Raw genomic sequence first — 22,693 nt, 5'->3', positions numbered from 1 at the left:
GTAAGAATTTTTATATAGTTTTCTTGTATAAATTTAAAAAAAAAAAAAAAAGAACAAAAAAAAAAAAAAACACAAGTTTTTGCTCATTACAAGAAGAAACAATTGAGTAATACGTTTACCAAAAAAACAATTGAGTAATACGTGCACGGAACTTTTTCAAATCAAATGCGCGGAAGACGCGACTTCACTCCTACGTGCAAGCTACCATTTACAGAGCCATTCCGTACGCTGCGAGCATAAAACGACAACACTGACCCACTCAAAACGACAATCACTTTACAATCCAGAAAAAAGGGGGTGTATAAATATCAAGCAGCCAAGTGACGTCACGGGGTCCAACCCCCCACGACGGCGGGTCGTGGGGAGTTGGGACCCCGTCATGCAGCCACCGCCATCCCGTCCTTGCTCTTCCCCGCCGCCGGGCCCTCGCCGCCGGCGGCCGGCCCGTTCCGGACGGAGAAGTTCCGGTAGCGGCGGAAGTAGTCCTCGTCGTCGAGGTGGTGGGGGTCGTGCCCGGGGCCCTCGTCGAAGTTGAGGGCGTAGCTCATGGGGTCGTAGTTGAACCTGCCGCCGTGCCTGTACTGGTCGTGGGCTCCCCCGGCCGCGCCGATGCTCCGGCTCCGGCTGAACCGCCGGATGAAGGTCTTCCACCTTGGGCCGGCGACGACCTCCGACCACTCCCGGAGCTTCATGAGGACCCGGAGCCCCGGCGCCCACCACCGGCGGTCGAAGTGGGACGAGCCGATGCGCTCCCAGAAGCTGGACGAGGAGGAGGACGGCCGGGCGGCGCGGCGGCCGGGGCGGCGGAAGCCGAAGCAGTCGTTGCAGCAGAGGGCGGAGGAGGAGGCGGCGTGGCCCGGGGAGGACAGCCCTTCTTCGATCATCATCGGATCTGCTTCCTTGTTGCGCCTCGACGAAGCGGGCGATTCCAATTCTTCCAATTCCATGGATTCTCTCTCTCCTCTTTCTCTCTCTATCTCTTCTCTCTCCAGTAGGTGAGAGCTCTTGTCTGTACCTTCTTTTTGGGTGCTGTCGGGAGGACGAAAGGTTACGCTGTAGCTGAACCGAAACAGGGGATCGCAGGGGGGGAGCGATATTTCCGCCCGAGCGTGAGTGATGACGAGGAAGGGCAGTTCGGTAATTGCCGAGCGAGCGTGCGGGGATATGCTTATGTGGACGGAATTCGGCGGTCGAGATCAGCTGCTCCGCTGTGCATCGCAAAATCCCCGTGATCTCTGGCCGATCCAAGTTCATGTCAGGTCAGCTATGTGATATCCTATATTAACTCATTCGTGGTGTTATTTATTTTGGCCAATCTCATACTGACGTCACGATTTTGTTTTTTGACGTACAAGTAAATACTTTCTTAGAAGGTCTCCCATCGAAAACGTTGTCTAGTCTTGACTTGCACAATTTTAAAATTTCAAAGCAAAACTTACAATTACGTCAAAATATACCTTCATGTGTTCCAGAATCGTTTTTTCCCTATTCATTCTTGTCCTCTTACCATTTTAGAAGCTTTTTAAGGGGCTGCTCCTTATTTAGGCCTTTTCACTTTGATCGGGGGTGAACATTAGTCCAAGTTTAAGTTTGGATTGACCCGAACCTAACCAACTAGTTCGATTCTTAGGAGAATTGGATCAGTCCTTCGATCTAGGATCTTTGAACCCTATGTGAGTTGATTTTCGATCTTAGGAGTTTAAGATTAGTCTAACCCGAATAAATCCCGTATATATATAATGCTTTTGTTTGCTCTAAATTTTAGCGTCTCCTCTTATGTTCTCTTCGACTTTGTCATGTAAATTAAAAACCCATCTCTAATTCGGAAAAAAAAAAAAAAAAAACCTTCTTCGCTAACCTCGACCTCGCTCGTCTGCCTTGACCTTGCTCACCTCTATTCACTCGTCTTGTTGCTTGCCTTTATTCCTCTCATTGCATGTTTGTTATTTTGGTTTATTGCTTTTAGTAAGTGTGAATTTCTATTGTTACCTCGTCTCATATTTATGTTTAATATGTATTGGTGTTTATAATTTGATTGTTCATGGATATATAGTTTGAAATAGTATGTTTGTTCTTTTAAGGAATACAAAAAATGAAACAAAATAATAATCGATCGAACTGAAGTCTAATCTTCGATCTTAAGCTTAGGGTGTGTTTGGTTCAGTATTTTGAAAGCTCATTGGAAAAATGTAAAATAGTTTAACCTAGAGGATTTTAGGCAAATGTAAAGACCGTTTGGTAAACTACGTTTTGAGAAGCAATTTTGAGAGAAATATTGTTTGACAAAAAACACATTTGAAAAACTATTTTGGTGATTAATATTAATTTTTCAAATTTTATTTGTTTAAAATTGAAAAAAATAATGATTCAACTTTTTAAACATAAATTTTAACAATAATACTTAAAAAATCGAATACATATATAATTTTTTTTTTTTAAAAAAGACCAAACCCTTCATTGAAATTTTTAATTTTTATTTGCTTAAAATTGAAAAAAATGATGTATGCAACTTTTAAATATATATATATTAAAAAAAAGATCAAATCCTTTGTTGAAATTTTTTTAATTTTTAATTTTTTATATTTGAAAAAATAATGTATGCGACTTTTTAAATATAAATTTGAAAATAATGCTAAGAAATCAAATACATACATATATATAATTTTTTTAAAAATACCAAACCCTTCATTAGAATTTTTTAATTTTTTAATTAAAATTGAAAAAAATAATATATTCAACTTTTTAAATATAAATTTTGACAATAATACTAAAAAAATTAAATATATAAATATTTTTTAAAAGACCAAAATATATTTAATTTTTTTTAGCATTTATATATATTTAATTTTTTAGCATTATTTTGGCATTTTAAAAAATAATAATAAGAGTAAAATAAAAAATTTGAAGAATTAGTAAGGATAATTTTGGAAAAAAAAAATTAAATTTCGATATTTGGCTAAATGCTGAAAGCTCAAAACTAGTTCCTAGAATTTGGTTTTCAACTTTTTCAATGTCGATTTTTATTTGAAAGTTACGTTTTGAATGGCAAATAATTCAGCATTTTCTAAAAATTTTGGAGGTTGAAAGTCCCTCGGTTAATAGGGTCGGTCTTCCGGAATAAGGTGATGTGAACCATAGTGTCACCCCTAACTTCGACGAGCTAAATCTCCTCTCCTCTCTCTCTTTCTACTCTCCGCACGCCCTCTTTCTCTGAGCTGTCTCTCTCTCTCTCTGCCGGCCCCTCTCTCTCCCATAGAGCCCTCGTCCGACCGACGAACTTTGCACCGGCGGAGGCGGAGCCGCGCGGTGGTCCATTGGATGAGGGTTCGATGGTGACTTGGAGAGAGAGAGAGAGAGAGCACAGCCAGTAGGGGCAGCGAGCCGTCACCGAATCAGTGCTGTGGCTCGTGGCTCGTCGGTCGGACGAACCGCCGCACGGCTCCGCCTCAAGATTGCGTCCGCCACCACGAAGTTCATCGATCGGACGAGGAGGCAGTGCCTCGAGGTTGCCTTCACCGCCTCGAGCTTGCAGGGGAGGGAAAAGAGAGAGAGAGAGAGAGAGAGTGTAGGGGGATCGGACGTTTGCATCACTTTGGACACGTGTCAACATTTCAGGTCTCTCCTTTTTTATTGTTTTTTTCTTTTTTTTTGGGGGTTGTGCTGACTACAAGAGGGTACAAGATGGCAGTCAATATTTTCTCGGGAAGAGAAGCCAAATCGCCTGCAAAACCCTCGTTCCCTACTACCCTCTCTGTGTCTCTCTTGGGGGGAGGGGCGAGAATGCCGGGGCCGGGGCCCCACCTGATGTACGCCATGGGCTCGGGGCTCGCCCTGACGTCCCTCTCCAACGGCCGGTTCGCGCCCCACCACGTGCTCGCCTACGCCATCAACGCCTTCTTCGGCCCCGACATCGGCTCCTTCTCCGAGTGGCTCGGCTCCACCCTCGCCGACCTCCCCGGCTTCGCCTTGGCCCGCCCCCTCGGCTCCCTCCTCGCCGACGCCGTCCACGACCCCTTCTACTACGTGCTGATCCTCGGCTTGCCTCTCTCGTTCCTCTATTCTTGGCTCTCCAAGGTCCTGCTCCGAAAGGGCGTTCTTGATTCTGTCTCTGGGGTGAGTTTTCTCTTTCGATTCGTGTAGAAGAGCGGTGAAGAGAGATGGGTTGTTTGATTTGTTGAGAGATTTGTGTAATTTCATGTATTGGGGGGCGGAATTTTGGCAAAAAGGGAAAGGGCAAGTTTCTTGGTTATGAATATCATGATGAGAGTCGAGTTTAGTCATATAAAGGTTGTAAAGTCAGTGGCCTTATGGAGTTTTAATCTCGCTAAGTGCCAAGGTGGTCTTTTAAGTCCCCCTTTAGCGTAGTGCTGTTCGGTGATCAATCAGTCTCGTCTGGTTTTCTCGGCATGATTGCGCCCTTGAGTTGCTCCTTAGTAATCCTCAACTTGGTCTGATTTCGTGCAGGCTCCCCTTACTAGGAGGCAATGTCTGCTGTTGATATCTGCCGGTTCTTTATCCCATTTTTTCCTGGACCATTTGTTTGAGGTATTAATTTTGCCCTGGGGTGTTGTCGAGAATGTCAGAGCAAATACATCATCCTGTTGATATATCCTCCTTTGTGGAGATGATTTTTCAGTTATTTAAAATTGTAAGCTGCTTTACCATGTGATCATACCATATGATGCTCCCGGGGATTTAGAACTTAGTCGTGTGTTGCTGAAGCTATTTGACTTTCTTCAAATGGCGCTGACCATGTATACGTGAATTGAGTTTCTTATCATTCCATGAGATTTCATTCTGCATGAGATTTAGTGAATGCCATGTCGATCCTTTCAGTAGTTTTGCAGGCACTTTTGTACATACTAACATGCATGCATACATTCATATCCATGATGGGCTTCAACATACACCTGGCATTTTAAGCTGTAAAACTTGTTACAATTTTCGGGGAGTTTACTCTTTACAAACGGATTCTTTTAAAATAAATCTATTCATTTTTAGCATGAGGTGTATGATGAAGACTCAGTTTGAAAAAAGAATGATAATACTTCTTGGGATATGAGAGATGTATTCTCACTGTTTTGCTTGGTTGACTGTGCATTTCAAATCATCAAATTTATTGGAAATCTGAAGTTGAATGTTCATTGTTATTTGTGTGTTCCTCTAGATGCTAGACTCTTACTTGAATCAGCCTTGTAGTAAACCAGGGGGTAAATTTCTCCATCTTGCAGGAAAATGGCCATTCATCTATGTATACTTGGATTTTGAGCACTGGTTGGTGGAAAAACCGTGCACCTGTCAACCCTGATGCTGTTGTTGTAGTTGGTTTCTTATGCATTTGCCTAATTTGTGGTTTTGTTTACATCAACAGGTTCTACTCCCACCAAGATCCATTTTACTTAGTTTTCTCGAAGCATGATTGTGAACACTTATTGGTTCCTGTTACTTAAATGTGATTGCTTTGCAGAGTGAAGTCCCTTAAGTCCATCAGGAAGAAATCCTATCAATCTCTGAAACTTATGGGGATTATCGCTAGCCTGTACTGTGTATGGTGTGCAAGCCAGATATATTGGGTAAATCCTCGTCGGCCAGCAGTGGGTGAAGAAGCTGACCTTGGTATTCTTGTATTTATGGCTACTTATTTTTTTCTTCCTCATGGTCTGTGTATACTCTCCATGAACACAAAAGATAACGAAACAGAGCTTCCCCTTTAAAAAACATTGTACATCTGGCTTGTGCATTTTACGTGCAATTACACAAAAGCTGCAATGTTGTTGTAGTTTTGACTTTCGGCCACTAATGCTACTATCTGTTGTGAGACAAATAACAAAACTCATCTGTGATCTCAGTAGAATGGTAATTTTCTGAAAATTTTCAGATGAATTCGATAAATTCATATGATGAGAACTGTAGGGTGGTGTTTATATCGGTTGTTGTGTTCTACGGTTCTCTTGAACTTTGTGTCACTGTCGTAGCAGCTTTTTTGTCGTTACATTTCATTGCTGAATAGTCAGGAAGGTTTAGTCTCTGTTAAAGCGGCCAGATCGCCCTAAAGATTTGTTTATTCTCCCCCCCTCTCTCTCTCTCTCACACACACACACACGTGCACACAGGCCCGTGCATTTTTGGTGTAGCAATACTATTTTTACCACTCTTGTGTATAGTATGTTCATTCTTAGTATAGGTACTTGGTGAAAAAACACGATAGGAACACTGAAATAATAACTCACAAAAGACTGTCTGGATTCTTTTAGGTATCAGATAGAAATTTAAACACTTTGAAAAGCCGCATAAAGAAAAGTTCATTCACCGGTTTCTTGAAGTCGACAATTGGCCCTTGGTGGAGCAGCCCATAAACCTGATTGTCCGACTCAGAAAATTTGCAAATTTACCAAGAATTTAGATAGGTAAATCTCGTCATAACCCCGGAAGATACATATTGCACGAAATCTTAACAGAGGTTGGAATCGTACCTTGTGTATGAAGGACCTGTCCTTCAAGCATGGCAAACAGAGCCTTTGAAGAATTGGCTACATTTCGAGGTCTCCTTTGACAAATAAATTGTTCAGCCAAAAGGCGGCTGAGTCGACACATGCCTCTGGGTCTGGGCTGGACTGCCTGAACAACCCATTCTAGAAGTTCCTTCGGCAAGTTCAATTGCAGCTGTTCATGCACAGTACTCAATGCAGTGGCGCGTATGAGCAGGTATAACCTTTTTCTTTTGTTTTCGGAAGAGTTACAATCACAGACCGTGTGATTCATGCATCTTTCCGTGAAAATTCAATTTTCACAAGTGAAAGATATCAAAGAGTGATTGAAAACAAGTAGTTAGAAGGTACTGTAAAATCAGGGATTACTTTGCTTTAGTAGGAATCGAAGTCGACCAAATGATGATATTAGTCAGTACTGGGTTGCAGTTGCGGGTACACTATTGCCAATAGCTGGTACCCTAAAGTTCAAGGGGTTTGAAATGCATTTAAAATGATTGCATCATACAACCTTCAAGAGATATGCAATTTCAGCCAAAATAAGGTAAGAGCAAAATAATTCGCACAATGTCTTTCAACCATGGGCATTGGGTTGACAAGTCGGTTGAAAGACACTCTCCGAAGCACATGTCAACCCAATAGGAACTCTTTTTAAGTTCCACAATCTTACCTTAGGTTACTATGGATGCGTTTGGAAAGACTTTTGAGGAAAAATTTTAGGAAAATATAAAAATATTTGAGTTAAAATGTATTTTTCAAAATGCAAACTGTATTTTGTAAATTGTAGTTTGAAAGCCCTAAGCAAAATAGTGTTTGGGGGACAAAGGACTTTTGTGATAAGAAAAAATTATTAAAAGAAAAATTAAAAAAATTGATCGGCAAGGGTAGGCGGCTGCTGGCGACCTTCGCTGGGGTGGCGAGGTCATGCGCGTCGCGCTACACCGCCTTGACCTTCGGCGACCCCGAATCTGAGGCAACGAGGTTGCACGACGCCGCCTAGACCTCCAACGACCTAGATCCGGGTGTCGAGGTTGTGGGAGGACCTTGTCGCCTCGGATTTGGGGGCGGTGAGGTCGCGCGACCTAGACCTTGCCGCGACCCAAATGGCGCAGTGGTCGTGCGACCTTGCCGATGGTTGCTCGACTTTCTGACAATGATCACCTAGGTTGTCGCGACCACGCCGGCGTCCCTCTAGCCGTCGTCGGCCCCTTGCAGTCAGGAAGAGCCAAACTGGCCACCCTTGACGAAGAAGATGAATAGTGCCTTCTCACAAGGGCAAAAAACAGAAAATCAAAAAGTCCGTAAGGACAATTTTGAAAAAAAAAAATGAACAGTGCTCTCGTGGGCAATGCCGAAAAAGCTGAAAGTCTAAGGCAAGTCCTCACTTGCCTTGGACTTTCAGCCTTCACAAGGTCGGCATTCTCCAAATGAGGGTTAAATTTTTTTTACCAAACACCCCTACATTAGCCCAAAGATCTTTAGGGGCTCAAAGATCCTTGGCAAAATGGTTGCCAAACACAGCCTTTACTTGACAGTTGTCTTTCTTTAGCGAAAGAAAGACTAGTAGGGAATACCCTCGATGGTTCCCCTAGTTCCCAGGTGAATCTTTAGGAGGGAGTACTTTTTACATCCCAAAATTGAGATGAAGTAGTTTAAGGACTTATGTAAGTCCAAGTGAGTGATTCCTTAAGGTAAGAAATGAAGTTGATCAATAGATGAGAAATTAGTTAGTACTTGGTTGCAGTTGTAGGAACACTCCTCCTAAAGTTCAAGAAGAGTGAAATGCACCCAAAATGATTCCATTATAAGTCCCTTTAGGGACAGCCTTCAAGAGATCAATTCCTGCAAATTTCATTCTAAATAAGTTTAGAACAAAGGATAAAACTAGACGTGGTAACTCTATCTTTGGCATTCGGTACTGTTGGGAACCAATGCATCCGATGTCTTAATCAGTTTGGCCACGTGATTTTACTTGATCTAGCAATCGAAAGGTTGCTACAATGAATAGATCAAGGAGATATAGATTGAGAGAACAATTTGTCATTTTTCCAAAGGCAAAATGTTTTCATGCGTGTGTTCAGGAGCTAGTGCAAGTTAGTCCTTGTGATATTTAATGAGAATCTTTTCTAGGGCAACAACAACAAAAGCCATGAAAGGAAAACACATATTTTTCTAACCATAGATTTCGCAATATCTTGCATAAAAATCTAGTTTAGCAAGATAGCATGTCTTTTCTTGGACTATTGGGGGCAAATTATAACCAATTTGTTTTATAAATTAATTTTTGGTCAGAAATAGATTTTTCAATTTCTATTCCTTATACGAGTTTTTAAGTAAAAGTACGTGTTTAATAAGAAGACAAAATTTATTCCTTTCAAGCTGTGGCAGCGTGGTCTATTAATAGTAATAACGAACGATGAAAAGAGTTTTTATTTTTCACTTTTTGTTCTAACAATAGAAAAGTAGAAAATTATTATATCCCATTTATGTTCTAAATTTATTTTTAGACTAAAAATTATTTTCAGAAATAAAAAAAAAATGAAATTGCGTCTTGATTTATATATGGAGAAACAGAATAGTTATAATGTGCTTCCTTGATTTATATGTCTCATCTCATGTAACATGCAGATTCTTCTGGTAATGAATGTTTGGTCTAAGGGCCAGGCCCAATGCTTCAAGCCCAATTCGTTGCCCGTAGGATACAATAAAATGGGTCATTGGCCCACCACACACGCGCATATACGCGCGCGCATATATATATATATATATTGTGCTTTACAGGTTTTTCTAACTGTAAACCCGTGTTTGCAACATGACTATTAGTGAAATGACATTTAAAGATTAATTATTCATGAGATTATTTTTTAGACAGGAAGAATCATCGAAATTCGATGATTGGCTAATAAAAGGGTGCGGCAGATCAATTAACGAATATTTAAATAATCGAGTCATTATTCAAGCATGTGAAAAGAATTTCAATGATTGGCTCATAAAGCGGTGCGGCAAATCAATAGACGGATATTTAAGTAACCGAGTTGTACTCAGGCATGTGAAAAGAACTCACTACATTATTTTGTAAATCGATGCTTTCATCGTTGTCGTTGTCCTTTCATCAGAGCATTACTGTGGTGCAATTACAACACAAAAAAAGAAAAAAAGATGGTTATTACATAAAAGGTTCTGGTATATAATTGTCCTAAGGTCCGGAGGACATGATACTATCTTCCAAAAATTTATATTACTATAATCGTTGGATGGGATTAATTAATTAAGATAAGCGGAGGAAATCGTGTTGCTCTCATAGTTAAATATTTTTATTTTTCATCATATCTCCTGTCCTTAGTCAAATGTCCATAGTGGATTGATGAGATGTCACAAACGCCGCACAGGAAAGATGCTTCAAAAGCATTTCCTCTCCTTGAACCTTTCGCCTCTTATTCTTAATTCTCCTTATCGTAATATTTTGTATTGATAATTAACGTCCCTTCAGCATGCTCCCAATAAAATAAAAAGTGGATAAATTCATGCATGTCAATTTCTAGACCATATTTTTATGGACCCTGACTTTAATTATTTATACTCTTATTATTATATGACGATTGCATCTACCTTTCCTTTCTTCATGATTATCCTCTTATATATTGTTTTTTTTTATTTTTTTATTTTCACGGGCCGGCCCTGAATATGTTTGATTAGGTAGGTGGCTCGTTGCCGTCATTACTCTTGAGTGCTGTTGTCTTTTCATGCTCACTCTTCACAGACGTCCACTTCCTTCGATTACACACCTAGTTGCCATACAAAGCCAAGGCCTAAATGCTAATCGCATCTTGCTTTGCCTAACCTGACTTACACCAATTTGAGGGCAAGTTGCTGGACCAGTAGTCAGTCGGTCAAATCAAGAGGGCAATTTCTTGGTGCATGCGATAATGGTGGCTACCCTCAGTTCTTTTAACCACTACGGCTGAAAAGAGGAAAAGATGATGTGACAGTGACCTCTTTCCAGCACACAAACATCTGGGGTAAATAGTAAGAATCATAAGAAAAAAGCATTAGAAATGAATCACTCACCTGTTACACGCTACTAGCGGCGAGCTTTTTCCCGTTAGCCCTAACGGGAAATAGTTCAATTCTCGAGCGTTGTAGGATGACTTACTCGGTAGCACGTGTGTAGTAGTTATTATGTGTTGCCCCGAATTTACCCTCGTTATCCCATGTGTTGCTCCTAGAATTTACCTCGTTACCCCGTTTCGAATTCGTATCGAATCTCGCGGATTTCCTAGATCACCAAAAAAAAAAAAAACATTAGAAATCACATGGCCAAGCTTTAGTCTTCGCATAGACCGATGCATGTAGACCCACCGCATGTGAGCCATGATATCTTAACGGGTCTGTAAATTTCACCGAACTTATTAGCCGATATATGCTGGGTTCATTCAGTAAAAACGCCGCATGCAAAAGGACAAAAAAGCACGAACTTATAACCTCTGACAAAACTATACATGAATAATCTAACTTCTAAAAAATTCCAAAAAAAAAGCATGAAATTTTTCTCGAGGAATATAAGGGTCTGTCGCTAACTTTTCCATCCAAAGAAGTTTATTTGGTATGATACGGCTAATGGTAGTGACATGATATGTTAGTTGGGAGAAATTGTACAATCGGTCCTAAACTCATTGCACGAATGCCTATTTGATCCTAATTTTTTTAATTTTCACAATTTAGTCCAAATATTTATGCGAAATTTCAATATAATCCTTAAAAGAAGATTAGTACTAATTTGATTGTCATACAAGAGATTTTTAAAATAAATTGACTAGAAGAACTATACTAAACTTTTTGTAATAGTGTTTATAAATTAATTAACAAAATTGAAAAGTTTAGAATCGAAATTGATATCTATATAATAAATTTTGAACTAATTGAACAAATTTTCCTTTTAGTTGAGTCCAAATGGTGCCATATCGCTTCTATCATAATGGATTAGTTGCTCCATCTATTGTGAAATCAATTATTTGAAACCTCAATTTGCAAACTCGAAACGCATTGAGCTTCATGGTTTGCTTGGCTCAAAATTGGTGGCATGAAGTCCTAATTTGCGAACTCGGTTTGGGGTAATATCATAGCCACTCAACTTGCAAGCTCGATTTGGGGCTAAACTTTTTATGTCCTCTAGAAAGAATAAGGCAAAACCCTAATCGAGCGACATTGTTTTTGTTCAAAAATAGATGGTTTCTATTTGGCTAAGACAACATGTCTGGTGTACACATTGCCACCCTTGAATGGATAGTCATTAAACATGTAGTGACTAGATTTAATGTATACATGTTTGACAAAACACACTATTGACTTGAAATCTGTCGATAAAAAATTCACGCTTTTCTAGAACATGGAATGCAATAAATATCTATTTAAGTTATTGATGACCTTGGAAAGGAGGTGAAGAAAAGGAAGACATTTTAGAATTTGATTATTTCACGAAAAATGAATAATTTGAGAGATCTTCATAAAATAATCACTTATATCACTTATAAAAGTGAATGAATAAATAATATTTTCATCTTTCATGAAATATCGACACATAAATTGATGTTTATAATAATTTATTATTATTAATTAATTATTTTAAATGATATAAATCATTTTTTAGAGACGGCGGCTTAGATTAGCCATATTAGCTATAGTCCTGGAGGGTGACGGGTTGTATTGTCGTGTATCGGGAGTGCTTCCCCTTGATTGGATCAGACTAGTTTATAATAACATCCGCCCTCCACCGTCAACTTTTGTATTATTTCCTACGCCTAAAGTTCACATCATCTGTCCTCAGCTCACCATCTCTGTGCTCTGGGAGTGTCAAAGTAGTGGTAGCTTGTCTACTGAGGAGAGAGAGAGAGAGAGAGAGGAAAGCGTGAAGTGAGCCGAGTTTGGTGGAGAGCTCGTGTTGCGTGTTCTCTGTCTGATTTGAGAACTTTGGCTGGAGTTCAAGGACTGTGAAGAGAAAGAAAAGAGGAAAACTGTTGGGGTTCTTCTGTTGGTGCTGTAATGGCGGCTCGCAGGATATCGTCGTTGCTCTCTCGCTCCCTCTCTGCTTCTTCTGGGTGTTCTTCTCTGCTTCTCTCTCGAGGTTCACCATACCTGTCCTTTCTTTTCCTGTCACGTGTACACTTGTTCTTCTTGAATATCCCGATCTTGAACGGAGATGGATGTGGATTATATATTCATGCGTATATTCCGAGTTGATTGGTTCTTTTCCTTTTATTTTGGAAACTTACTGCAACGAGACCTGTTTTCTGGCAACTTTTATTGGACCGACAAACCAAAAAAGCAGAGAAAGATAAAGGGGGATCTTTTTGAACTCGGCTCACTGATCTTGATTAGCTTTTCCCAGTTTCTGATAAATCTGTAAATCCCTCCAAAGTTGTGAATCTCTTAAACCAGGATGACTCAAGCTTATCACAAGTGAGACTTCTTTTTTCCCCTGAACTCAATCAATGGATTTCGACCTCCAGGGAAAAATCCGGGCTCGAGAAGGAGTATCCCCAGGTTCAGCACGGCTGCGGCCGCGGCTGCGCTTGAGGAGCTAGTCATCCCGCCCGTTCAAGTCTGTCACACACAACTTTTGATCAACGGTCAATTTGTTGATTCGGCCTCAGGTGATCCTTTACTTGACCCTCAAAGAAGTGGAAGTGGAAGTCTCCGGGCTAGTTTGATCACCATTGCGAACTGATTTGTTCTTTGTTTTCTACAGGGAAAACATTCCCGGCCTATGACCCACGAACTGCAGAGGTGATTGCCCATGTCGCTGAGGGTGACGGTGAGGATGTTGACAGGGCGGTGGCTGCCGCTCGGAAAGCATTTGATGAGGGGCCATGGCCAAAGATGACTCCTTATGTTAGAATCCAACCTTTTTCTTGCACCCACTTGAGTTGAATCGGCACTGTTTGGGAAAAAAAAATGTGGATCACCTTGTATTACGAGTTACATTTGCTATTTGCTACCTTTCTGTTTTCAGGAAAGGTGTAGGATCCTGCTGCGCTTCGCCGATTTGGTTGAGAAACATAGCGAGGAGCTTGCTGCACTAGAGACATGGAACAATGGAAAGCCTTATGAGCAGGCTCTTCACTCAGAAATCCCATCAATGGCGCGTCTCTTTCGTTATTATGCCGGTACTAAAATGAATTCTCTCGTTATTTACTAGGCATGTATTGTCAGTGTTTGAAATGGCTAACGCATCTTGATCCAATTTCTCAGGTTGGGCGGACAAAATACATGGAATGACTGTTCCGGCCGATGGGAATTACCACATGCAGACACTGCATGAACCGATCGGTGTTGCAGGACAGATTATTCCATGGAACTTTCCGCTGGTCCTGTTTTCTTGGAAAGTCGGGCCTGCTCTTGCTTGTGGTAACACTGTCGTCCTTAAATCCGCTGAGCAGACGCCTTTGACTGCTCTATATGCTGCAAAGCTACTGCATGAGGTAAAACTCTCTCATTCCCCACCTGTTAACATCGCCACACTGACATAAGTAATCAGTTACTTCCCAATTTGAGTTTTCTGAATGATATGATTCGGTCATGTTGAGGCCTTGTTTCTCCTAATGACTCAGAATAGGTTGCAAACTGATGTTCATTGTCGTCAAACGTATTGCTGTTTTTATACTCCATTTCCTTCTCAACAGGCTGGTCTTCCACCGGGCGTCCTGAACGTCGTTTCTGGCTACGGTCCAACTGCCGGTGCTGCCCTTGCAAGCCATATGAATGTGGACAAGGTACATTAGGTTTAGTATCTCAGGCTCGACTTTAAATTTCAGTACATATGATGATGGTGGCATTCGTGGACCTAAAACATTCTCATGACATGTTGGCTTCTAACAACAGCACTTGCTTTGTTGTTTTGGCAGCTCTCCTTCACAGGATCAACTCATACTGGTAAAATTGTCCTTGAACTGGCTGCAAGGAGCAATCTTAAGCCGGTGACTTTGGAACTCGGAGGAAAGTCACCTTTCATCATATGTGAAGACGCGGACATTGATGAGGCCGTTGAGGCTGCACACTTTGCTATCTTCTTTAATCAGGTTACTCATCACACAACCTTATATCATTGCCCTGGACTCATGATTTGTATGGAACTTCTCTGTAATCAATGAGAACAATGTGTGCCTACAGGGGCAATGTTGTTGTGCTGGGTCACGTACCTATGTGCATGAACGAATTTACGATGAGTTCTTGGAGAAGGCGAAAGCTCGCGCTATGAAACGCGTGGTGGGCGATCCCTTCAAAAAGGGTGTCGAGCAAGGTCCCCAGGTACATGATTTTTAGGTTCCTAGTATTTATTATGAACATGCACACCCGGAATGTGATTCTTGAATAGCTTTGAAGAATGGACTTCCAAGAAAAACCTTTAGCAGATTATGTGCAGAAGTCAAACCAGATGAAGCAGAAATATTGAACAAGCTTAGGCTTTGCCAAAACAGGGAAATCATGTACAATTAAAGTTGAATTTAAGGGAATGCAGGCCTGTTTTCTTTGTAATTAACCTGTTTTTACAGTTGGCCACAGGGTTCTCTGTAATGATTTGATCCGTCGGTCATCATCTCATAGCAGAATATGGTGCTTGTAAATGGTATTAACACTTGCTATGGCCCCACAAAATCCTTTCAGATTGATGTGGAGCAATTCGAGAAAATCCTAAGATACATAAAATTAGGCGTCGAAAGCAATGCGACCCTCGAGTGTGGAGGCGAAAGATTCGGGTCCAAAGGCTTCTTCATACAGCCAACAGTTTTTTCCAATGTCAAGGTTTTTGACTCATCGCTTTCTAATTTAATCCCCTGAACGGGAGCTGGGTGTTTCTTTTCTTTTCGTTTTACTGTAACAAAACTAAGATCTCCTTGCATCAGGATGATATGACAATAGCGCAGGATGAGATCTTCGGCCCTGTTCAATCGATCCTGAAATTTAAGTGAGTAAAACCACAAGTAACTTCATGTTCATCTCTACTTTTAGGACAATACTCTCTGAAGCTGTTAGTTAAATACTTCAGTCAGGGAAGGGAACATTGCTATCTGAGAGTGAAACAGGAATGTGGAATGGCAGGAAAAGATGATTAGTCCATTACAAGCTTCACGGAAACCTGAATTTATAATCATGTATTGATCGAATCATACATCAATCGTGTCAGGCCACGAAATTCTAACCTTGTCCTTGAACTCAGGGACCTCGATGAAGTGGTACGGCGGGCGAACGCGACGGCCTATGGCCTTGCAGCGGGGGTCTATACCAAGAACATCGACACGGCCAACACCCTGACCCGGGCACTGAGGGCCGGGACCGTGTGGGTCAACTGCTACGACGTGTTCGACGCTGCCATCCCGTTCGGTGGGTACAAGATGAGCGGGATCGGCAGGGAGAAGGGTATCTACGGCCTCAACAGCTACTTGCAGGTGAAGGCTGTGGTGACTCCTCTCAAGAACCCGGCATGGCTATAGAGGAAAGACTGTGAAATCATTGAAATAATCTTCAACCATGTTCAGGTGTGCTTTTTACAGATTCTCTCTCTCTCTCTCTCTCTCTCTCTCTCTGCTGAGAAAAGACACCTTGCTATCATTAGCGTATTGAAGCAACTTGACTAGCTTCTACAACAGGGTTTTCATCTCCTATTGATGTTTCATGCTGGGTAGCGTTCTTTGTCCTCATGGTCAATCTTTTCAAGAGGCACTTACCTCCGTTTTGATCAAATTTCCACGGCAATTCCGGGTAGCTGGTGTGAATAAATTCGACTTTATTCAAAATACGAGTGACTGGTTGTTTCAGATGAAACGTCGAAACAAAATCGAATGGTTAAAGAAGAACCATTCACGGGTGTATGTATGTGTTGATCGGTCCCTCTCAATGAATTGTTATGGCAACCAGCGATTTCGTTTGCGTGTTATGGCAACAGGTGAAATAGAAACGCAATCGGTATCACTGGCGATTCTGTCATTTTGAGGAATCATTTCTTTGGAGGGAAGACCATGTAAACACCCTGCTCGAATTTTTGCTTTTGGAGTAAATTTTTCTCAATAGCTTGACACGACCTTTCATAATTTCATGAAGAATGAATAGATTTTTTTTTTTTTGGCTGCTATCTATTGATGTCATTCCCCAATTGAACAATTAGGCACTATTCGTTTTATGAAAAATAACTTTTAGGAGAACGTTTTCTAAATTTTGCGACAATCGTTTCTCGGAAAATAAACTGATAAAAAAAAGTCTTCTAAAATGAGGAAAAATGTTTTATGCTTTTGAGAATGAAAAAATATTTTTCATATCTTCTTTCACCAAATACTTTTTCCTTTTATTTTTAATTTTTAATAAATTCATTATTAAATTATTTTAATTTTATTTATTTCTTTATTTTTTTTTTTTTTCTTTTTTTGGCTAGTCATCGGCGAGAGCTAAGTGTCGCCTCATTTTCCATGGAACAAACGAAGGTTTAGTTTCCTAAACTGACACTTTAGTAAGGCAAACTGAAAACTCTATCCAAAAAGGAAAAGAATGGGCATAAAAGAAAAAAAATGCCAATTAGCAAAATATACACAATCTCTTGCCGTATCTTATGCAATCTTTTACTATTTTGATAAATTTAGCTATTGTCGCATTCCATTCATTCGCACCATCATGTTTCGTGTGTCGGACCCCACGAAATCACAAATAGTAGAAGTTTAGAAATTATGGATACAGATGGTTTAGAGCCGGTGTGAGTTAGGATTATCCTCCATATTCAACAACAATAAAATCACCTCCAAGGGGTTTTTGCACGCCCGATGAAGGGTGTAGAGCCATCCTATATTAGCTTATGTGGCCCCTAGTTTTGAATTATTTTTGTCAGGAAGGAGTCGCATGATGTCGTTTTGAAAAGATAACTTTGCTCGCATTCTCGTTAATATCATATCACGTGAAAGGGATGACATATCAAGATATTAATCGATACTAAAATTGCAAAAATTATGAAATAATATATATGTATATGTATGCATATATTTTTTTCGAGATGTCCAATTTGCAACAAAGCAGAAAAGGCTATGCATTTCACCAAGACTTCCCAAAGTTTGTGTTCAATATTTGCAGCAATGGCAATCGGGAGTACTCTCTTGCTAATTTGCGCAAGGAAAAAGGCACGCTACGCTACTTCTCGCGCAAGAAACATGATAAGTTTAAATCAACTGAAACGACGCCGTCTCGCAATATCTTCGCCGCCGCCGCAAATCAGATCTTCCCTCGCGTGCCGGCCGGCCTGTGCATGCTCGCGCCGGATCGCTTCCGTTCAGCAGCAGCACGACGGCGGACCGGAGCTTCGGCGGGGGAATCGCGAGTAAGGTCGAAACCGCGATCGAACAAAAGCGATTCGTCGCCGGTTCCCGTCTGTTGATTTGGATCCTGATTCCTTCACGCCGTCGCTAGGGTTCGTGATCTGTACTCGTGTCCGGAAGTGGGTGCGGGACCCGAGAATCGCGATTTTTGGCGACGGGTCGTTTTGCTCGTTGAGCTCCCGGGGTCCCGAGATGGCGGCCGAGCGGAAAGCCGCGGCGGGGGACGCGAGGAGCGATTTGTTCGAGGACGACGACGAGTTCGAGGAGTTCGAGATCGACGAAGGTGCGACCTCGAATTGAACACCTGAAACAGTGCCAAATTAGCAAGCTTTTGCGAAACTCGCGTTGTTTGGTTTCCCTCGTGTGAAGTCTCATCGGGAAAATTAGGTAATCCGGATGTCGTTTGTCCGCTGAATCGATACCGGCGAGCAATTGGGTAATTCGGCCTAGGGAATGTCGAACGCTTATAGGAGTTAGTTCTGTGCTTTGTGACGAGAGGCATGGCGTGTAGTTCTTCGCTGCAAATGCGTTTCTTCCGGCGATGCCGCGAGGTGGTACGTACAATCTGCTAGAATGTGAGCTTCCATGGAAGAGCTTTGCTTCTCATGATTGATGAAAGAGATTAGCATGGAAGAATTAGGAAAAATTCTGGCGTAAGACGCGACTATGTTTTTCCATGCCTTACTAGCTTTACGTCAAGAGATGCTTGGTTCCTAATCCGGTGTTCTCTGTCTTGCCACTCTCGTTGGTCTATATTATACCGCCCATGGACAAGGTCATGTACCAAATTTTGCTGGTGGCATGTTGATAGAATTGTCGTGCTTATAGGGTCATTTGCTTGCTTGCTTGCTTGCTTGCTTCTTAGGTGCCTTACCATGAGAATTTAGATTGTTGGTACTAAACTTATAAGTGCGGGTCATCGTTCTTATGGTGTCTAGATAGTTTTACCTCGTCTACATGTCGGGAAGGTCCATGTATTCTGAAAACTTGTACCAGTCGTTCTTCTTGGATAGAGATGATTTTTATTTTTTGTTATCCTCTTCTCTGTTTCCTGAAATAGATCTTCATGGCAGAGTTTGATGCTCAGGAAGAGGTAAAAGAAGCTACCCAGCAGTGGGAAGATGATTGGGATGATGACGATGTGAACGATGATTTTTCTCTGCAGCTAAGGACAGAACTGGAAAGTGCTGCCAAGAGCTGAACATTGACATAGGAATTCTTGATTGTTGCTCCTAGTTTAAGGTGTTGGTTTAGTAATCATCGTCTACCTCGTTTCCCTCGCAAAACAAACTTTGTACCTTCACATTGACATAGGAATTTAGCTCTTTTGCTGCTCGCTCCACCCTCCTCTCTTCTCTAATTCACTTGGCAATGCAAGTATAGGAAAAGGAATATCGAATGCTGAGACTAGAAGATAATTTTACCAAGTGCTATCAAAAGACAGAGCAAGATGTATTTCTTTCTTCCACAAAATACATGATTCTTCCTTCGGGCTCGTGCAGCTTATCTGGTTAAAGTGGCACAACTATCTAGCGAATACATAGGAAACTCTTTCCTATCGTAATATCGATTGTTCGAATTTGAGAACTCATCGTATGTTTTCCTTATCAGAGCATTCACTCTTTTCATGGAGTTTGCAAGCTCTATATTGAAACCCCACGTTGGCAGTTACTTGTTTGACATACCTGTACTTAGTTTGAAAGAGGTTTCTGCCAAATGCCTCCAGTATTTAAATCTGCAGCTTCGGTAGATCCTGTACCCCAAAATCCTTCAGTTAACAAAATGGCTCAAACATGAAGATTCTTATATAAATGAGACGGACGTTGCATTTGGCAATTGCTATCACGTTGTTCGGTAAATGTCATGGACTATGGTACTTGTCACGGAGAAGGAAATAGACGAACCAAGTAAATGCTACTGGGATCGTGCACCTGTCTTAAGGCACAGCCATCTCCAATCGAAACTATGATCACAGTGAGATCCCTGAAAACACTGGCTTTGTATGTGGCTTTGGAAGTTCATTCCGGGAACCTCGGATTGTAGAGCTCTTGGTGCTCTACGTGAGTTCGACGAGAGCATTATGCTCTATACGACCTTCCTCCAACAAACTGGCACTGCTTTCTGGAGGAGCTATGCCGGTCCTACAAACGGGACAAATGGCCGTCTTCAACAACCACGAATCTATACATTGAGCATGGAAGCAGTGCTTGCAGTTAGGCAATAGCCTGCACTTTTCGCCCGCTTTGAAATTCTCCAAGCACACTGCACAGTCCTCGTCCCTGTCGGAAGCCTTGTCCCCCGAACCGTACTCGAAGCAAGGCAGCTTCTTCAAGTCTTCGCTCGACAATTTCGAGGCCGCGGAGTTGCTGTTTCTCTGCACCAGTCCTCTACTGAATCCTCCTCCTTCCCGGAATGCTCTCCCTACTATGCACACATGAATCACCACCAAGACCGCGATGCCCATGAACAGCAAGACCACAGAGATGATTATTTCCATTACCATACTAGACTTCCATAGCAGAAGAGCACGGAAAAAGAGGAGATCTCATCTCCTCAGTACTTCTTCTCCGGGTGGTTAGTTCGCTTGATGTCGACTGGATCGGGCTGCACTTATCAGAAGCCGAAGTAGACTTCTTCTCCGGGTGGTTGGTTCGCTTGATGTCGACTGGATTGGGCTGCACTTATCAGAAGTCGAAGCAGAAGAGGAAACTCTCTCTGGAGGGTCAAGTCTCATGCAAGAATCACAGCAAAGATCTTCGATCTTATCCAGACCCAAATCTTACAGAAACTCTGCAGTTTACTTGAAGAGGAGGCAGAAACTGAGCAGCCTTGAGGAAGCAAGTGAGCACCACAAGTGTTGTGCGTGAGACCTGTGGAGTTAGGTGGGCGAAAGCAGCAACCTGAAGGTGGCTCTTTGTTACAAGTGTTGGTTTTGTCTTCCCTGCCATTAAATAATGAAAGAGAACCTGAAGCAAGACAGAAGGAAAATCATCCCTAGTTTCTCTTGACAAGGCAAAGATCCATAGCGGAGTCAACTTTTCCAACCTAAGGAGATCCTGCATCCTCTTAAACAAGTCACTAATTATCATTAACTATCTAAACAGGTCATAGCACTCTTCTCTAATCCAATAATTGGGCGGGTTTTATCAGCTAGATTTAGCGGGCGGCGCCCAAGATTTAGGTTTTCTTAGACATGACAACTCCATAGTAACCTCCAATTAATCAGGCTTTCCAGATTCAAACGCCTGAGACGTGAAACAAATAAAAAAGATGTCCAACTGAATTAAGACGGGATGATGAGAAACCAATCAGGAAAACAAAAAGGAAAAAAAAAAGATCCACGAAATAGATATTTCGGTGTCTTTCCCTAGACAAGCATGACAAACTTCAACCTCCAGGATCAAGAAATCCACGACTGTAGCAATTCTTGACAATTGAAAATGTTGGGATTGAAAAGAATCCACTTAGGTTTCTTATGGGGTTGAGTTGATGAATTGCCCAAAAAATCTCGAATTATAATATAAGGGTAGTGCAACGTATCCCGCACTCAATTTGCCGTTCAGCTATGCACTCAATTACCAATATTTACTTAATAAGAGTTACAGCGACCGGATTGATAGTGCCAGGACACCTACAATTGGTCGATATATGTAATTATCGATGACAATGACTTGTTCCTATCTTCCTTCACAAAGCCCTCTCGCCACTCAATCACAGATAGTTTGCATTGATCAAGTTGTTGATTCCTCGTTAGCTGTCTGAATCTGCATTTACATTGAATCATAGGAAAGATCGGGCCGAAGGCAATTCCGCCACATAAGGGCCCTAAATATCGAGCTGGCACCTAACACTGCCGAACACATACCTTGGGCGTTGCTGGCCTGATTAAGGCATTTAACCGGCACTGCACGGACCATTGGCTGTAGTCGAGGCCAGCTCGACCTAGTTTGAAACCTCTATTTCCCATTTTTCTTTGCCCTTCTTCTTGACTATTCGTTTTAGCATAAGCCATCCGTGTTACCATTATCGTGATCATGTGAAAGCATGTATTTGGAGGACGCACTCATTCAAAAAGCACCGATAGATTTTCAAAATTTGTACACTAAGCGATGAGATAGATTGCAGGTGAAAATTTAAGAGAAATGGGTTATGTGAACACTAATAAACTTTAATCTAGTACATCACGGTGTTGGAGGACGCAGACGGAGCGTGAAGACTTTGTTATTCGGGTCAATAGGCAAAGCAAAAGATTATTAATTGCGCTTAGTTTTGTGGAATCCCTCTACCATACCAGAGATAAATTATAACTTAACTAGAACCACTAAACCGCAAAAAGGACCACATAAATAACAGACAAAAAAGGATTTCCTTTTATATATTTAAAAGAATATAATAGGTGTATTTTGCAATTTGAAAGACGTGATTTTCTCTTCTAAAAGCACTTCATTATTGTCTTACGTGGTCGAATGCATATTTCCTAAGACACGCCATTTAATAGTTATTTATTAACTAACGGATGTAGATGAAATTTTCATACCGGGGATGGGTTGTATTTGCTAAATTCACAAGCAATTCAATTAATAATTAGTTTTTTCTTTTGTCTAATATAACTTTCATAAAACTCCATTTACTTTTCCGATGAAAACTTATAGCCTTTTTTGCCAACTAACGGAATACTCTAGACTTTTTGAGCACCCGATTTATATTTACATTCACTTTAGCAATGCTCTTGTCCAACACATAATGGGTAACTAGTTGATGTAGCCCAAGGTCGGCTAGTCAAACAATAGGATAGAGTGACTTACACACAAGAAAACTCAATCACAAAATCAAGCAGAAATTTCAGTTTTGTAT

At 41.3% G+C, this 22,693-nt stretch overlaps 5 protein-coding genes across 6 annotated transcripts; 3 read left to right on the top strand and 2 right to left on the bottom strand.

The window, feature by feature from the left end:
* Positions 1–130: 130 nt before the first annotated feature.
* LOC104426279 lies at positions 131–1,258 on the bottom strand. Its single transcript, XM_010039274.3, has one exon. It carries the CDS (start codon positions 945–947, stop codon positions 378–380), a length of 570 nt encoding a protein of 189 aa, XP_010037576.1. The 5' UTR covers positions 948–1,258; the 3' UTR covers positions 131–377.
* Positions 1,259–3,538: 2,280 nt separating this feature from the next.
* Positions 3,539–16,300, top strand: LOC104426277 (aldehyde dehydrogenase family 2 member B4, mitochondrial). Its single transcript, XM_010039271.3, has 12 exons — positions 3,539–3,563; positions 12,367–12,609; positions 12,995–13,138; positions 13,234–13,376; positions 13,498–13,651; positions 13,737–13,966; positions 14,168–14,257; positions 14,390–14,563; positions 14,655–14,792; positions 15,150–15,287; positions 15,389–15,450; positions 15,703–16,300. The coding sequence occupies exons 2-12, from the start codon at positions 12,528–12,530 to the stop codon at positions 15,974–15,976; spliced, it is 1,629 nt and encodes a 542-aa protein (XP_010037573.2). The 5' UTR covers positions 3,539–3,563; positions 12,367–12,527; the 3' UTR covers positions 15,977–16,300.
* On the top strand, positions 3,570–5,871 carry LOC104426278. 2 transcript variants are annotated; one of them, XM_039304219.1, is made up of 4 exons: positions 3,570–4,113; positions 4,465–4,545; positions 5,232–5,371; positions 5,468–5,824. In XM_039304219.1, the coding sequence occupies exons 1-4, from the start codon at positions 3,682–3,684 to the stop codon at positions 5,712–5,714; spliced, it is 900 nt and encodes a 299-aa protein (XP_039160153.1). In that variant the 5' UTR covers positions 3,570–3,681; the 3' UTR covers positions 5,715–5,824. The 2 variants fall into 2 exon arrangements, with proteins under 2 accessions (XP_039160153.1, XP_039160154.1); XM_039304220.1 differs by lacking the exon at positions 4,465–4,545 and having other exon boundaries at positions 5,468–5,871.
* Positions 16,301–17,679: 1,379 nt separating the features above from the next.
* On the top strand, positions 17,680–19,181 carry LOC104426275 (protein DELETION OF SUV3 SUPPRESSOR 1(I)). The gene is made up of 2 exons (XM_039304221.1): positions 17,680–18,122; positions 18,913–19,181. The coding sequence occupies exons 1-2, from the start codon at positions 18,032–18,034 to the stop codon at positions 19,038–19,040; spliced, it is 219 nt and encodes a 72-aa protein (XP_039160155.1). The 5' UTR covers positions 17,680–18,031; the 3' UTR covers positions 19,041–19,181.
* A 714-nt stretch (positions 19,182–19,895) lies between these two features.
* Positions 19,896–21,756, bottom strand: LOC104426276 (RING-H2 finger protein ATL74). Its single transcript, XM_018864960.1, has 3 exons — positions 21,705–21,756; positions 20,641–20,780; positions 19,896–20,348 (listed from the first exon to the last, which is right to left on the bottom strand). The coding sequence occupies exons 1-3, from the start codon at positions 21,754–21,756 to the stop codon at positions 19,896–19,898; spliced, it is 645 nt and encodes a 214-aa protein (XP_018720505.1).
* Between the last annotated feature and the right edge of the window lie 937 nt (positions 21,757–22,693).

The sequence above is a fragment of the Eucalyptus grandis genome, chromosome 11, assembly GCF_016545825.1.
Source record: "Eucalyptus grandis isolate ANBG69807.140 chromosome 11, ASM1654582v1, whole genome shotgun sequence".
Lineage (NCBI taxonomy): Eukaryota > Viridiplantae > Streptophyta > Magnoliopsida > Myrtales > Myrtaceae > Eucalyptus > Eucalyptus grandis.
Note: the sequence above shows the minus strand (reverse complement) of the source record. Positions and strands in the feature narration are given on the sequence as shown.